The sequence below is a fragment of the Argentina silus genome (genome assembly GCF_951799395.1).
Source record: "Argentina silus genome assembly, chromosome: 4".
NCBI lineage: Eukaryota > Metazoa > Chordata > Actinopteri > Argentiniformes > Argentinidae > Argentina > Argentina silus.
In genome coordinates, this window is record NC_139658.1 from 21,842,006 (window position 1) to 21,857,005 (window position 15,000).

General features: G+C 50.4%; 1 protein-coding gene across 7 annotated transcripts in view; it reads right to left on the bottom strand.

Moving 5' to 3' along the window:
* Positions 1-15,000, bottom strand: part of kcnq2b (potassium voltage-gated channel, KQT-like subfamily, member 2b) — a gene marked incomplete at both ends in the record, with an annotated part of 41,017 nt that overhangs the window by 15,276 nt on the left and 10,741 nt on the right. For all 7 annotated transcript variants that reach the window (XM_083667564.1, XM_083667563.1, XM_083667558.1 and 4 more), the window contains 6 exons: positions 1,193-1,287; positions 2,004-2,099; positions 2,407-2,517; positions 2,747-2,872; positions 12,023-12,110; positions 12,505-12,592. In XM_083667564.1, the coding sequence (XP_083523690.1) occupies positions 1,193-1,287; positions 2,004-2,099; positions 2,407-2,517; positions 2,747-2,872; positions 12,023-12,110; positions 12,505-12,592 (604 nt within the window). The remainder of the gene's footprint in view (positions 1-1,192; positions 1,288-2,003; positions 2,100-2,406; positions 2,518-2,746; positions 2,873-12,022; positions 12,111-12,504; positions 12,593-15,000) is intronic.

Genomic DNA, 15,000 nt, shown 5'->3' on the forward strand with positions numbered 1-15,000 from the left:
GATACATACCAGCTTCGGTCCATCAGATACTGGCTGTGGAGTATCATATGTTCACAAGCTGTTACAGCATGTGTGACGTCTAATAAATGACAGGATCTCATTTCAACATGCTTGTCTTAACTGGAATGGAAGCACATGTTTTGCAGTAAAAGGTAGTTCTGGTTGCCATTATTTAGAGAAATACTGACTATCATCTGGGTTTTATTTTTTTTCTCACTGCGACAGATTTACTAAGCATCTGCAGCTGGTGCCCGCTGCGCACCTGCTTCTACAAAGAGGGCTGGACAGGAAAGGTGAGCGAAAGATTAAGAGGGAAAAGTAAGAGATTAAGGTAGGGTGTAAACGATGACAGCTCCGAGGTTCACCGAGTCCAAGCATTGCACCTGGTGCAGGTTCTTAGAACATCTGGCTCACTGAGCCACACTGTGAAACCCCGGTGTCGACGCTCTCTGTTCATAGCTTTCTCTCAACAGCGGCAGCTCTCAAACCTCTCTGATCTGCTGGCTGAACACAACAGAGCCTGCTGCACCGTGACATCAGCACTATGTGATCTACCTCTGTTTGTCAACACAGGATCTCAGAGCAACGGGGGTGCTTTTACTTGGCTTCACACCATGAACAAAAACACAAGGCTTTGTTCGCCTGTACGGACAAGCATATTAGTCCCCAGTCTGTACAGAGAAGCTTATTGGTCCCTAGACTGCACAGAGAAGCTTATTGGTCCCTAGTCTGTACAGAGAAGCTTATTGGTCCCTAGACTGCACAGAGAAGCTTATTGGTCCCTAGTCTGTACAGAGAAGCTTATTGGTCCCTAGACTGCACAGAGAAGCTTATTGGTCCCTAGTCTGCACAGAGAAGCTAATTTGAATAAGTCCATTAACCTTTGGATAAAAATAAAACTAAAACCATTCTAAAGGTTGGAGGAGAGATGGATGGTGAGATGGATGGTGAGATGGATGGTGAGATGGATGGTGAGATGGCTCAGACCTGTCTCCACTGACAGTCGAGACAGACGGGCCAGCAGGCAGACCGGTAGGGAGAGAGACAGACATACAGGCAGTCAGGGAGACAGACAGGTAGGGAGGCAAAGAGGTAAATAGAGAGAAAGACGTGCAGACAGAGACAGACAGACAGACAGACAGGCAGGCAGACAGACAGTGTGAATCCAACAGCAACAACTGCATCTCAACACCTGTACAATGGCGTAGAACCGTTCCTCTCGTAATAATCCCAGGTAGACTGCATGTCCGTACGGCTCAGATTGGTGGCATAAAACCTCCATGCGGTCTGTGGTGGGGGAAGAGAGAGAGAGAGAGAAGGAGGGGGGGGAGAAGGGGAGAGAGAGTGAGAGAGAGAGGGGGGGGGAAGAGGGAGACAGAGAGAGAGAGGGGGGGGAGAAGGGGAGAGAGAGTGAGAGAGAGAGGGGGGGAGGGAGGGAGAAGGGGAGAGACAGAGAGAGAGATGAATAATACATAACAGAGATCAGTGCATGGTTTTACAGGAAGCTAATTACAACTGAGTTTAACACGCAGTATGATCGCTGTTCACTCGCACATTCACGTCTTTGAACGCCTTCAAACAATCCATGCGTTTCCCAGTGGAGGCTGATGCTGGTAGAAATCTGAGGAAACACACTGTGTGTTTGACACCATCAATCCTCATTCCAGCCCGTCCTCTCATTGCTGCCTCCATCAGCCTTCCCATGGTGTTTACAGTATGAATGCAAAATGAATTTCAAAGGGACTTGTATGTGAAACCACATATGTGAAACCACCAGGGATAAGTGAATCATATGAATCCTGTTAGTCATATCTGTGGGGCACAAAGAAGCTCAAGCCTCAGTACCTATCATTGGTATACAGGGAAATATACATATTTATATCTACCTAAAACGTACTGCATTTATCTCTGTGAATCATGAGTATTGCCTAAGGTTTTGTTTTTTCTCCTGCTTCTAAATGTTTTATTCATTTATTTGAGAGTGGGCTACCCGGTGTGTTTACCTGTATCAGACCTGCTGCAGGATTGCGTCGCTTCTCAAAGTGTTTTTGTCTGTGCTGCTCCTGGACCTTCAGGGCAAAGCCAGAGCCCAGGATACCCTGAGAGAGATGCAGAGAAGACATTATTTAATACCTGCAGTGAGACAGAGACCTCATTAGACCCAACGCGTCTTAGAAATCATCTATTGATGCACTCTTACCCCGCAGCGTACAGAGAATTAAAAAACTAACAAACTAACAAAACTTGATGATAAATTAAAGATGCTTTAAGCACTACAGGAAGTATCTAATCTCTACGACTTTAACCGTAAGGCCAAGAGTAGACTTTCTTTAACAAAACAAACACTGCATAACAACAGGCTAATACAGTCGTTTCGCCCGAACAGCGATGTTCCCACGGACTCACAGCTGGCAGGGCGAAGAAAGACACGCCGATCAGGGTGAAGGTGGCGGCGAGGAGGCGGCCGTTCCAAGTGACCGGGGACTTGTCACCATAGCCGATGGTCGTCAGGGTGATCTGAGGGGGAGACGATCCGATTATCTTAAACGATTCGTCATCTAGTTCTCTGTTCATCATTCACCGTTCACCTCATTATGTACTCCTGAATGTGTTCACAGCAACAAGAACGATTTCCACGTAACGTGCCCTGTCTGCTCATTTTCAAACACACATTTTATTCTTGCGCGTCTTACGCTGACCTGTGTTTCGACAGGTACACGAGTAGACGAGGCGGCGTGTGACCTACCAGTCCCCACCACAGCGCGTCTGCGTAGGTCTCGAACTCGTCGTTATCGTCCTTCTCCGCCAGGTAAACCAGGAACGAAGCCAGGATCAGACACAGGAAGCCGATGTACCACGCTGTGATCAGCTCCTGCAGGCATTCACATTTACACTTAAGTCAGTTAGCGGTCGCTTTTATCCAGAGAGACTTACAGTAAGTACATTCGTCTAAGTAAGTGAATCAAAGACACAACAGTCATCGTAAGTAAAACCTTTGATAAGACCAAGTGCAGTCGGCAGTCACAGTGCTAGAGAAAGGAAGAAACGTTTCTTTTTTTATGTCAGGGACAATGTGTCAGGGTACAGACGGCTTTAGTGAGGGCTATCTCTGAAATGTAGAGATAAATAGAGAGAGAGAGAGAGAGAGAGAGAAGATAGATAGAGAGAGAGAGATAAATAGACACAGACAGACAGATAGATAGATAGATAGACAGGCAAGTAGATAGATTGATCAATAGATAGACAGACAGAAACGCAGGCAAAGGTGTAGGAGTCAGTGTGACAATATAAGAGGTGTGGGACTTAGTGCCTCATTAATGCAACTCTTGAAGGTCAGTATCGATCCCCGAAGTGCTGTAAAACTGCACTTTAATGCTGACAAACAACCACTTTTATTGCGAAACATTAAACAACAAGGTGTAATCAATAACCTAGCGAAATCCACCAGCAAGTCCTACAGTAACTTGAGCTGTGCTGAGCTAATCCAGTCCGGTGGCGTGCGGATCATATATAAACCCTGCTGCTGGTAATAAAAACCTGAGGTACTGCAGAGTATCACATCCCCTGTGACCTTGGGAGAGTCTCCGGGCCTCAGGGGGGCTGAGACTGCTGCCGCTGGGCTGCTGCTAGGCTGCTACATTAATGCTACGCTACGGCGATGCTAAACAGGTAGCCATGCTGCAGTCAGCAGGGAGGAACCAGGGACTGGGGTTACGTTCCAATGTCCATACTTGGAGAGAAGAAGGTAAATGAGGATTGAGAGAGGGGGACTGGGACCGCTGCTATGCAGTGTTGAAGAGTAGTTCCACTACATTTTGCTAATATAATATACAGTACACTATATATGCCATTTAGCTGATGCTTTTATCCAAAGCGACTTACATTGCAGTGAGTGCATACATTTCAGTATATATGGTCCCAGCGGGAATCAAACCCACAGCGTTGTTAGCGCCATGCTCTACCAACTGAGCCAGCTGTAGCTTGGTGGTAGTTGAACTACATTAAAAGCCATGTTTCAGTTGTTCAGTTTCTGTCATCTTTCTGTAACTGACTGTCGTGTGTTGGACGAAGTAGTTTCGATTTAACTGCTTTTTCAAAGTAGCTTTAGTTTGAAAAACTACACTTCTATACTCAAGGGTAGCTTTTGTGCAGTTGAATTTCTTCCCCTTGTAAAGTAATTGGTAATTTGGTTAAATACATGTTCAGAGTAGCTTCCCCAACACTGCTGCTATGCTACTGCTGTAATGAAGCTAGCCTGCTGCAGTCAGCAGGGGGAACCAGGGACTGACGTGCCTCTCAGAGAGAGAGAGAGAGAGAGAGAGAGAGAGACAGAGAGAGAGAGAGAGAGAGAGGTGGGCAGACAGGGGGCTCAGGGAGAGACAGAGAGAGAGAGGTGGGCAGACAGGGGGCTCAGGGAGAGACAGAGAGAGAGACAGAGAGAGAGAGGTGGGCAGACAGGGGGCTCAGGGAGAGACAGAGAGAGAGAGGTGGGCAGACAGGGGGCTCAGGGAGAGACAGAGAGAGAGACAGAGGGAGAGAGGTGGGCAGACAGGGGGCTCAGGGAGAGACCTGCCTGCCACAAGCTGACAGGTTCACTGAGCACTGCTGTGTTGCTGCTATGCTACCTTTCCACAGTGAAAAGTCAGCAGGAGGAAGCAGAGGGTTGAGAGGCTCTCAGAGGGACAGCAGGTGGGCAGACTGGGGACTGAGAGACGGAACCTGCCTGCCGCAGGCTGTTAAGACCAGGCTGGACTGGCATGACCTGCCCTGGCAGTGCCTAGCTAAGACTGAGGCTGCAGAGGCAGTATCCTCCTGAGGACACATGTGCCCAACCAGGTGTGAGGGAGGGGGAAGAGAGGAAGGGGGGTGGGGGGGATGAGAAATGCAGAGAGAGGTGTGTGTGAGGGATAGAGTGAGAGGGAGAGGGAGAGGGGCAGGAAGAGAGAGAGATGGGGAGAGAGTGAGGTTGAACAGGAGGGGGGGAGAGAGAGAGAGAGATGGGGAGAGAGTGAGTTTGAACAGCAGGGAGAGCGAGAAAGAGGGAGAGAGAGAGAGAGAGATGGGGAGAGAGTGAGGAATGCGGGAGAGGCATGAAAGGTCAGAAAGATGAAGGTGTGTGTGTGTGTGGCGGGGGCAACCTGAATGCTAACGAGGGGAAACACGTATGACTCTGACAGGTGGTAGAGTATAAATAAACCTTGTGTGTCATCTCCAGTGTGTTCCCTTCAGACCCGGCTCACAGCCTATCAGAGCTGGCCCAGCCATGCTGACAACCTATCAGAGCTGGCCCAGCCATGCTGACAGCCTATCAGAGCTGGCCCAGCCATGCTGACAGCCTATCAGAGCTGGCCCAGGGTCACGCTCACAGCCTATCAGAGCTGGCCCAGCCATGCTGACAGCCTATCAGAGCTAGCCCAGCCATGCTGACAGCCTATCAGAGCTGGCCCAGGGTCACGCTCACAGCCTAAGTAGTCTCTGTGAAGCGGTGTCTGACTAACTTTATTTGGTTTTACCCATGCCTAATATGCTGTTTTATACTGGAGAATATAGCCTACTGCAAATATTCACTTCCAAAATTCATGAATATTACAATTAATGAAAACCATATACCTCCTGCAGGCTGTACACTAACAGTAAATAACATGCAGCTTCAATTCTAACCCATGTATGGAACCTATATTTAACCAGGAAGTTCCTAGAGATAAACTAGCTCTTTTTCATACAGTACAGGTGAACAAACCACACAATTCAATGAGAAAAGCAGAAGAAAAATATGCTGTGTCAACCTCATCCATATTAAACAGTGTCTAAATGACAATCAATTTGTTCGAGATAGAAATGGACAGGCCATTACCGGCGACATAATATCTCCCATCCTCCGTCAGCGGCGATACAAGCTCTGGTTTAGACATGAGAGTGAGAACTGCTGACACGGTAGAAACCAAGAAGCAAGTGAGAATTAGCTGAGCTATGAATAGACCTGACACTATAACTCGTTTACGTGGAGTTGTAGACCTTTATCTCTGAATAGAATTACAGTCCAGGACAGAGAGAGAGAGAGAGCGAGAGAGAGCGAGAGAGGGAGAAAGAGAGAGAGAGAGAGCAAGAGAGAGAGAGAGCGAGAGAGAGAGGGAGAGAGAGAGAGAGAGAGGGAGAAAGAGAGAGAGAGAGAAAGAAGGAAAGAGTGTGTTTTTTGGGACTATTCTAATGGTGCTGTGATTGCTACACTAAGTGCATTGGGAAAAAAACCTAATCTAATACTAGGCCTATTTTGACTGAGTGTCGCACAAGGACAAGCTGTATTTCATTATCCTATACCTGCTTTGAAATACACTGAGGAGATTAACCACAGTGGCCACAGCACAGATCTGCTTCATAAATATGCATGTACTGTAGCCCATGGTCGACAAGGCCCTTAGACAGAGGACCAGCCTGAACGTCATACAGCATGACTGTAACCTCCTGCCTGTGTGTAATCCAGTCATGTTCAGGCTCAAGGTTTTTAAAATTACATTTGGAGAGACGCTGTGTCTTGGCTCCAATACATCACTCCACACAAACAATAAACAGATGCAGCGGCGTATCTTCTGTTCCATCTTCGGGCTTCAGCTACAATAACACACACACACACACACACACACATACTACATTAATGATTAATGATACACAGATCTCCACTGCTGTTCCTACTCTCCGACAATTGCCTGGCAATAACGCATGCACAGATGCAGCATCTTCAGCTCCGGGGAGGCTGGTGGAGGTAGAAAACGGAGGACGGGCTCATTGTAATACATGGAATGGAAAGAGGAATGGCAAATTGGAGGACGGGCTTATTGAGAGAGAGAGAGCGTGTCACGCCCTCCACTTCCACCTAGTCTGTGCCAGTTCCTCCCTTTCTCCTGTCTGTCTTTGTCTGTCTGTTTGTGTTGTGTGTGGGCGTGGCCAGGCTCCGGTTCCCTGTCACTCATCATCTCCACCTGCTCGTTCTGCTCACCTATTGGTCATCTGCTCATCACCTCGCTGGATTTAAACCCCGGCTTCCCATCCACTCTTCGCCAGATTGTTGTTTGTTGTTTCCAAGTTACTCTCGTCTCGGCCGCTTAGTCTCATATTGATTCTAAAGTCCTAGTGTCTTAGTACTTAGTCTGATCATTATCTCTTTATGCTCCAGGACCTCGACCCGGTTACCCACCTGCCTGCCTGTCAGCCTGCCTGCCCGCACTACCCGCCTGCCCTGCCTGCCTAGTCTACCTGCCCCGCCTGCCCAACCTGCCCTACGTGCCCCGCCTGCCCTGTCTGTCTGCCTGGCTGCCTGCCCTACCTGCCTGCCTGCCCTACCCCGTTTACCATTCCACCCTGCTTTTCCCGTTCCCTGCTATTCCCTCATTAAATACCCTATTATTTTATATTCGTGTCCTGACTCTTTATTCTGCGCCTGGGTTCATTAGCTCTGACCTTAACAGTGCGACGAACCCAGCGGACACAAAGTCACTCCAGCAAGCCCTTACCTACCAAGGTGCCCTTCTGGGACAGCATTCTCTTGCTCTCGAGACCATTGCGAGTACAGGAGAATTTCTCCGCCAGACCTGCGCCAGCCAGGATGTCCGTCTGGGGCAACAGTAAAGGGCACTCACTGACATTTCACTCTCTCTGCACAGTTCCTAGTGCTACCCCCCCTTGCTTGTGAACCTGAACGTTACGATGACGGTTTAGGTTCCTGTCTGGCTTTTTTAGTTCTTACTTACTTACTTTCTTAGTCACTTACCTATTCCTCCGACCGGTCATGCATAGCTTATCTGCTCGGATGTCTTAAAGGAGCTGCGCTCGCCTGGGCCTCCGCTATTTGGGAGAGACAGTCGGCAATCTGCTCTTCTTACGCCGATTTCACCCAGGCAATGCAAAAAGTTTTTGGCCACCCCAAGGCAAGGACGCAGCCCAGCGACTCTTCTCCCTCCACCAAGACTCTCTGCCATTGTTACGAAATTTCGCTGCTGAGAGTGGAAGGAATGATGAGGCTCTCCAAGGCGCGTTCCGGAACGCCTTGAGCGACGCCACAAAGGACGAGCTGGCGTCCCTCGATGAGGCCCCAGATCTCGACCAACCTCATCTCCTTTGCCATTAGTTTAGACAACCGTCTCCACGAGCGCCGCAAGGAGAGGTCCAGCCAGGGCACAGTCGTCCATCCTGTTCCCATAGGTGACTCCACCCACTCCACCTCCAAGAGGTTCCACCGAGTTTTCGCCAACCACTCCAACCCCGAGCCCATGCAGTTGGGTAGAGCCCGGATGTCCCCGGAGGAGAGGGCTCGTCGCCTCAGGGAAGGAGCCTGCCTATACCGTGGCTAGGATGGGCACCTGATTGCCACCTGCCCCACCTGTCCTGGTCGTTCGGGAAAAGGGTCGGCTCAGTAATAGGAGAGATAAGCCAAGGAAGCCAAGGCCCTCAACGGGATGCTGCTCGCCCTCGTCGATTCCTGGACTGTACCGTTATGTCTCTTACTGTCAAGTAATCATCAAGAGCATCAGATGTCATATTATTGACTGTCCCCACTAGGTTTCCTCTTCTTACAGAAACAATCCGCAGATGGACTGGCTTTCGGGTAAGGTTCGCTCCTGGAGTGATTTTTGCCACTCACACTGTCTGTTCTCGGCCCCTGCTCCCTCTATCTCCGACCCACTGCCCCTGCCTGAGTCTATGAATCTTTCCTCTGTTCCGCAGGAATACCACAACCTTGCTCCTTTGTTCAGCAAACACATGCCTCATCGTTGCCACCGCACCGTCCCTATGACTGCGCTATCGACCTTCTGCCTGGTGCCTCCCTGCCCTGTGGTTGGCTGTACTATCTCTCCTGGCCGGAACGAGAGGCAATGGAGACATATTTTCGGGACTCTCTAGCTGCAGGTGTCATCCGTCTTCCTTCTCTCCAGTGGGCACAGGGTTTTTCTTTGTGGGTAAGAAGGATGGATCACTTAGGCCATGCATTGATTTTTGTGGGTTTAATAACATCACAGTCAAGAACAAGTACCCTCTGCCTCTTATCAGCTCTGCTTTCACCCCCCTCCATGGGGCGTCCGTATTCTCTAAACTGGACCTACGCAACGCCTACCACCTAGTCCGCATCCGGAAAGGTGATGAGTGGAAAACGGCATTTAACACCCATTTTGAGTATTTAGTGATGCCTTTTGGATTAACTAATGCCCCTGCGGTTTTCCAGGCCCTGGTTAATGATGTTCTGCGTGATATGCCGAACCGATTTGTTTTTGTTTACCTGGATGACATTCCGATTTTTTCTCAATCCCTCTCGGAACATGTACGTACTGCACATTCGCCAAGTCCTGCAATGCCTGCTCGAGAATAAGCTTTTTGTTAAGGCAGAAAAGTGTGAGTTTCATGTCTCCACGGTTTCATTTCTGGGATACGTCATCAACAAGTGCGTATGGATCCGGCCAAGGTGTCCGCTGTGGCAGAGTGGCCTACACCAACCAGCCTCAAGCAATTGCAGCGGTTTCTTGGATTTGCTAATTTCTACCGCAGGTTCATCCGGAACTACAGTTGCATTGCCATCCCGCTCACTGCTCTCACCTCCACCTCTACCCCCTTCCTATGGACACCTGAGGCTGAGGCCGCTCTCAATGAGCTCAAGAGACGGTTCGTCTCCGCTCCTGTCCTCGTTCAACCCGACCCAGCACTACAGTTCGTAGTGGAGGTGGATGCCTCGGACACAGGGGTAGGGGCTGTCCTCTCTCAGCGATCCACTTCCGACAACAAGCTCCTTCCCTGCGTGTTCTTCTCTTGCAAGCTCTCTCCCCCAGAAAGGAATTATCACGTCGGCAACCGAGAGCTGCTCGCCATCAAAATGGCTCTGGAGGAATGGTGGCATTGGCTGGAGGCAGCTGATCAGCCATTTGTGGTGTGGACTGATCACCGAAATCTCACTTACCTTCAAACTGCCCGCCAAGCCAGATGGGCTCTATTTTTTGATCGTTTCAATTTTACGCTTATTTACCGCCCGGTTTCCCGCAATGTGAAACCTGATGCTCTGTCTCAGCTGTATTCCATGGAGGAAAGGACGTCGGAGTCGGATCCCATATTACCACCTACCTGCTTCGTCGCCACTCTCACTTGGGAGATTGAGTCACAGGTCAAACGAGCTCAGAACCAGCAACCCGACCCAGGTAACGGACCTCCTAATTGCCTCTTTGTCCCTAACTCTGTCCGCTCCCAGGTTCTTCTATGGGCCCATTCATCACGTCTCACCTGTCACCCTGGTATCGCCTTCTTCCGCCAACAGTTTTGGTGGCCCACTATGGATGCGGACATCCGGTCCTTTATCGCTGCCTGCACCATCTGTGCCCAGAACAAAATATGTTCCAGACCCCTCAGAGTCAAATCCAGGAAACTTGCTCCCAATTTCGTTGGTCCCTATGTTACTGAGTCCATTGTCAACCTCTGTGCTGTCCGTTTAAAGCTCCCTCCCTCTTTTCGTATTCACCCCACTCTTCATGTCTCTCAGAAAAAGCCTGTCCCCTCCAGCCCTCTGTCCCCCCCCCTGTCCCTCCCCCTGCCCTACCCCGTTTACCATTCCACCCTGCTTTTCCCATTCCGTGCCATTCCCTCATTAAATACCCTATTATTTTATATTCGTGTCCTGACTCTGTGTTCCGCACCTGGATCCATTAGCTCTGACCTTAACAGAGGGAGAGAGAGAGAGATAGAAAGAAATCAGAGGATGGGCCCATTGTAATGCACGGAATGGAATTCCGTTACATGCATTATAATGAGCCCCGTCCTCGGATTTCTACATTCTCCAGCCTCCCCTGCTTCAGTTACAGTAATAGGCTACATTTTACACACTCCAACAGCACTGCCCAGGTCTCCTCTTCACCGTCTCATCATGTCTGTACAGTGTGGCCTGCCAAATTCAATAAGAGAGGAAATTAGAACCATGGCTGCTGTGGCCTGCTCTGTGTCTCGACCTGCTTTATTTCACCCTGACACTCTCTCTCTAGAACATCTCATTAGAATCAGTGCACCTCACCTCATCTCCCTCTTATCGTGCTCTCCCTCCCTCTCTCTCCCTCCCTCTCTCTCCCTCCCTCTCTCTCCCTCCCTCGCTTCCTCTCCTCCTCCTGACAGCTCTCATGTCGATCGGGCTGCTCTGCCTGGTTGAGCAACACTTACACATACTGTACACACACACACACACACACACACACACACACACACACACACACACACACACACACACACACACACACACACACCCTTCCCTCTGACAAAGCTCCCATCCATCAGAACAAGCTTTCCCAGCTGTCGACTAGAAGCGAAGACTGCATCTATCCTCGTTGATTCTAATTCATAGTCTGTCAGGATCGGTTGTTCCTGAAGAAGATATAGCACGGAGGAGTTAATGCTAATGTTGCGTCGATCTTCGAGCACTGCTGTCACATGACCTCGAAAGGTGGACAGATGTTGTATCACTTTGAAGTTTCACTGTGAAGACAAACGATGACTGGGCTGCACTCTGCACTGTGGTGTTCTTGCACCTCGAGAGTATAGGAGTAATGACATTATGTTCCCAAATTTGCTAGAAGGGATGCTGTTTGAGCATGTCGATCAATCTATTCAGAGGGCTCGAGTGGGGTGAGGGTTAGGGTGAGGGGCATTAGAGATATGTCATGCAGTGCAGTGCGATCAATACACTTGAATCAATACACTTGACTAGTGCTATCAGTTGACTTGACTTGTCAATGAAAGCTCAAGTCAAGGTATCAGACGGAGAGAGTTGGTGCAATGCAGATAGAGAGTCAGTTTCAGCCGGTGAAATAATGGCATCAGTTCATCGATTACTTATCCCTGATCCACACACACTCAGACAGACACACACATGCACACGCACAAACACACACACACACACACACACACACACTCAGACACACACACACACGCACGAACACACACACACACACTCAGACACACACGCACAAACACACACACACACACACACACAGTGATTGATTACCTTGCTGTGAGCGTAGACAACAGACCCCAGGAGTTTCCAGGTGCCTCCACGGCGATCCATACGGATCATACGCAGGATCTGTAGGAACCTGGGAGGCGGTGGAGGACAGAGTCAGACTGGGGCAGACCTCCGAAACCCACACTGCTGTGGTGTACCAGGGGAGGCTGGCGGAGGTGGACATCGGAGGACGGACTCATTGTAATGCATGCAATGGAATGAGGAATGGTATCAAAACCATCCAGAGGGCATAGCCAATACATTGTGTGTTTGATACCATTCCTCATTCCATTTCCCATGCAATACAATGAGCCCGTCCTCTGATTTCTACCTCCACCAGCTGTCTGAGACACAGAATGAAGCAATATATTGGCCCTCTGGATGGTTTGCTTATGTGGATTTTGAAACACGGGCAGATCTTCATTGTACTAGATGGGATCATTAAAGTTGTTATTGTCTGGTGTTGTATGGTAATGCAATTGTACCTCAGACTCCTGATAGCGGAGGTAGCGAACACGTTCCCCTGTGTGCCCGCAGCCAGCACCGAGATGGAAGCTATCAGCACCATGACGTCTAGGAGGGGGGGGGGGGGGAGAGGGAGGGAGAGAGGGAAGGAGGGGGGGAGGAGGAGAGAGGGAAGGAGAGGGGGGGTGGGAAGAGTGAGAGACGAGATGGGAGACTGAACTGACTTTGCTTCAACATCAGGTATCGCTGAGAGGCATTTAACGTGTTCACTTTCATTATCATCCCGGGCCACGAGCACTTTACAGAGGCAGGGTTCAGCAGTGGCAGAGTTCGAGCTCGGACGGGATGGGAGTCAGATTGGAGGCGAGACGGTTTTTTCTTCAACCTTTATCAGACCTTGTTAGTTTCACTGGGACTGATTCACTAAGCCGCTGCAGCTGGTGCACACAGTAGCTACTCATTTACTGGGGAGTTACTCATACAGTGTAAACGGCAGGAGAACAGGGACAGGTCAAATACAGGGCAAGAGAAGGGATGAGACATGATGGTACAGTGTGTGAATGATTGACATTTGAAACAACAGGTACAGGGGGAGGCTGGTGGGCGTAGACATCCGAGGACGGGCTCATTACAATGCATGGAATGGAATGAGGAATGGTATCATACACAACAAGATGTCACAATGACCTCATCCTCCAAGTTCTACCTCCACCAGCATCCCCTGGTGTAGACAATGTGCTGTAGTACATCTAGTCCATTGAGCTACACTGTAACATCTACATTTTCTAAAAAGGATCTGCTCCAGTGGGAGGATTTGATGAATCATGTTAAGTTGGTGTGTTGAGTTTCATCATCTATCATTGTGTGGCATCCATCTGGGTGATGCATGGCAGCCATTTTGTGGAGGAAGGCTCGCCACAACTTACTTTTTGGGTTGGGAGAGCGAAAGTATTTCACTCAATTTGCGCCGGGGGAACAATTTGTGTGGAAACAAATGGACAAGCAGCCAGACAGTCTGACTATGGAGGGGGCTAGGGGAGGGGGCTAGGGGAGGGGACTAGGGGAGGGGACTATGGAGGGGGCTAGGGGAGGGGACTATGGAGGGGGCTAGGGGAGGGGACTAGGGGAGGGGACTAGGGGAGGGGACTAGGGGAGGGGACTAGGGGAGGGGGCTAGGGGAGGGGACTAGGGGAGGGGACTATGGAGGGGGCTAGGGGAGGGGACTAGGGGAGGGGACTAGGGGGTGTTCTATCTCACTGATCTCACATAAATAGAGAGTAGGAGTCTTGTTCCTCTCAAAGTTTCCTCCTGATGAAGGAGGTTTTACAGACAGACAGACAGACAGAGAGACAGACAGACAGACAGAGAGACAGACAGACAGACAGAGAGACAGACAGACAGACAGACAGACAGACAGACAGACAGACAGACAGAGAGACAGACAGACAGACACTATCTGCTGCTTGCTCTTAGGGTATTTGGGCCTGCTACTAAGCACTCTGTGACCTGTGACAAATTCATAGATAGATAGATAGATAGATAGATAGATAGATAGATAGATAGATAGATAGATAGATAGATAGAAAATATTTCACTCAATTTGCGCCAGGGGAACAATTTGTGTGGAAACAAATGGACAAGCAGCCAGACAGTCTGATTATGGAGGGGGCTAGGGGAGGGGACTAGGGGAGGGGACTAGGGGAGGGGACTATGGAGGGGGCTAGGGGAGGGGACTATGGAGGGGACTAGGGGAGGGGACTATGGAGGGGGCTAGGGGAGGGGACTATGGAGGGGGCTAGGGGAGGGGACTAGGGGAGGGGACTATGGAGGGGACTAGGGGAGGGGGCTAGGGGAGGGGACTATGGAGGGGGCTAGGGGAGGGGACTAGGGGAGGGGACTATGGAGGGGGCTAGGGGAGGGGGCTAGGGGAGGGGACTATGGAGGGGGCTAGGGGAGGGGACTATGGAGGGGGCTAGGGGAGGGGACTATGGAGGGGACTAGGGGAGGGGACTAGGGGAGGGGACTATGGAGGGGGCTAGGGGAGGGGACTAGGGGAGGGGACTATGGAGGGGGCTAGGGGAGGGGACTAGGGGAGGGGACTAGGGGAGGGGACTATGGAGGGGGCTAGGGGAGGGGACTAGGGGAGGGGACTATGGAGGGGACTATGGAGGGGACTAGGGGAGGGGACTAGGGGAGGGGACTATGGAGGGGGCTAGGGGAGGGGACTAGGGGAGGGGACTATGGAGGGGGCTAGGGGAGGGGACTAGGGGAGGGGACTATGGAGGGGGCTAGGGGAGGGGACTAGGGGAGGGGACTATGGAGGGGGCTAGGGGAGGGGACTAGGGGAGGGGACTAGGGGGTGTTCTATCTCACTGATCTCACATAAATAGAGAGTAGGAGTCTTGTTCCTCTCAAAGTTTCCTCCTGATGAAGGAGGTTTTACAGACAGACAGACAGACAGACAGACAGACAGACAGAGAGACAGACAGACAGACAGAGAGACAGACAGACAGACA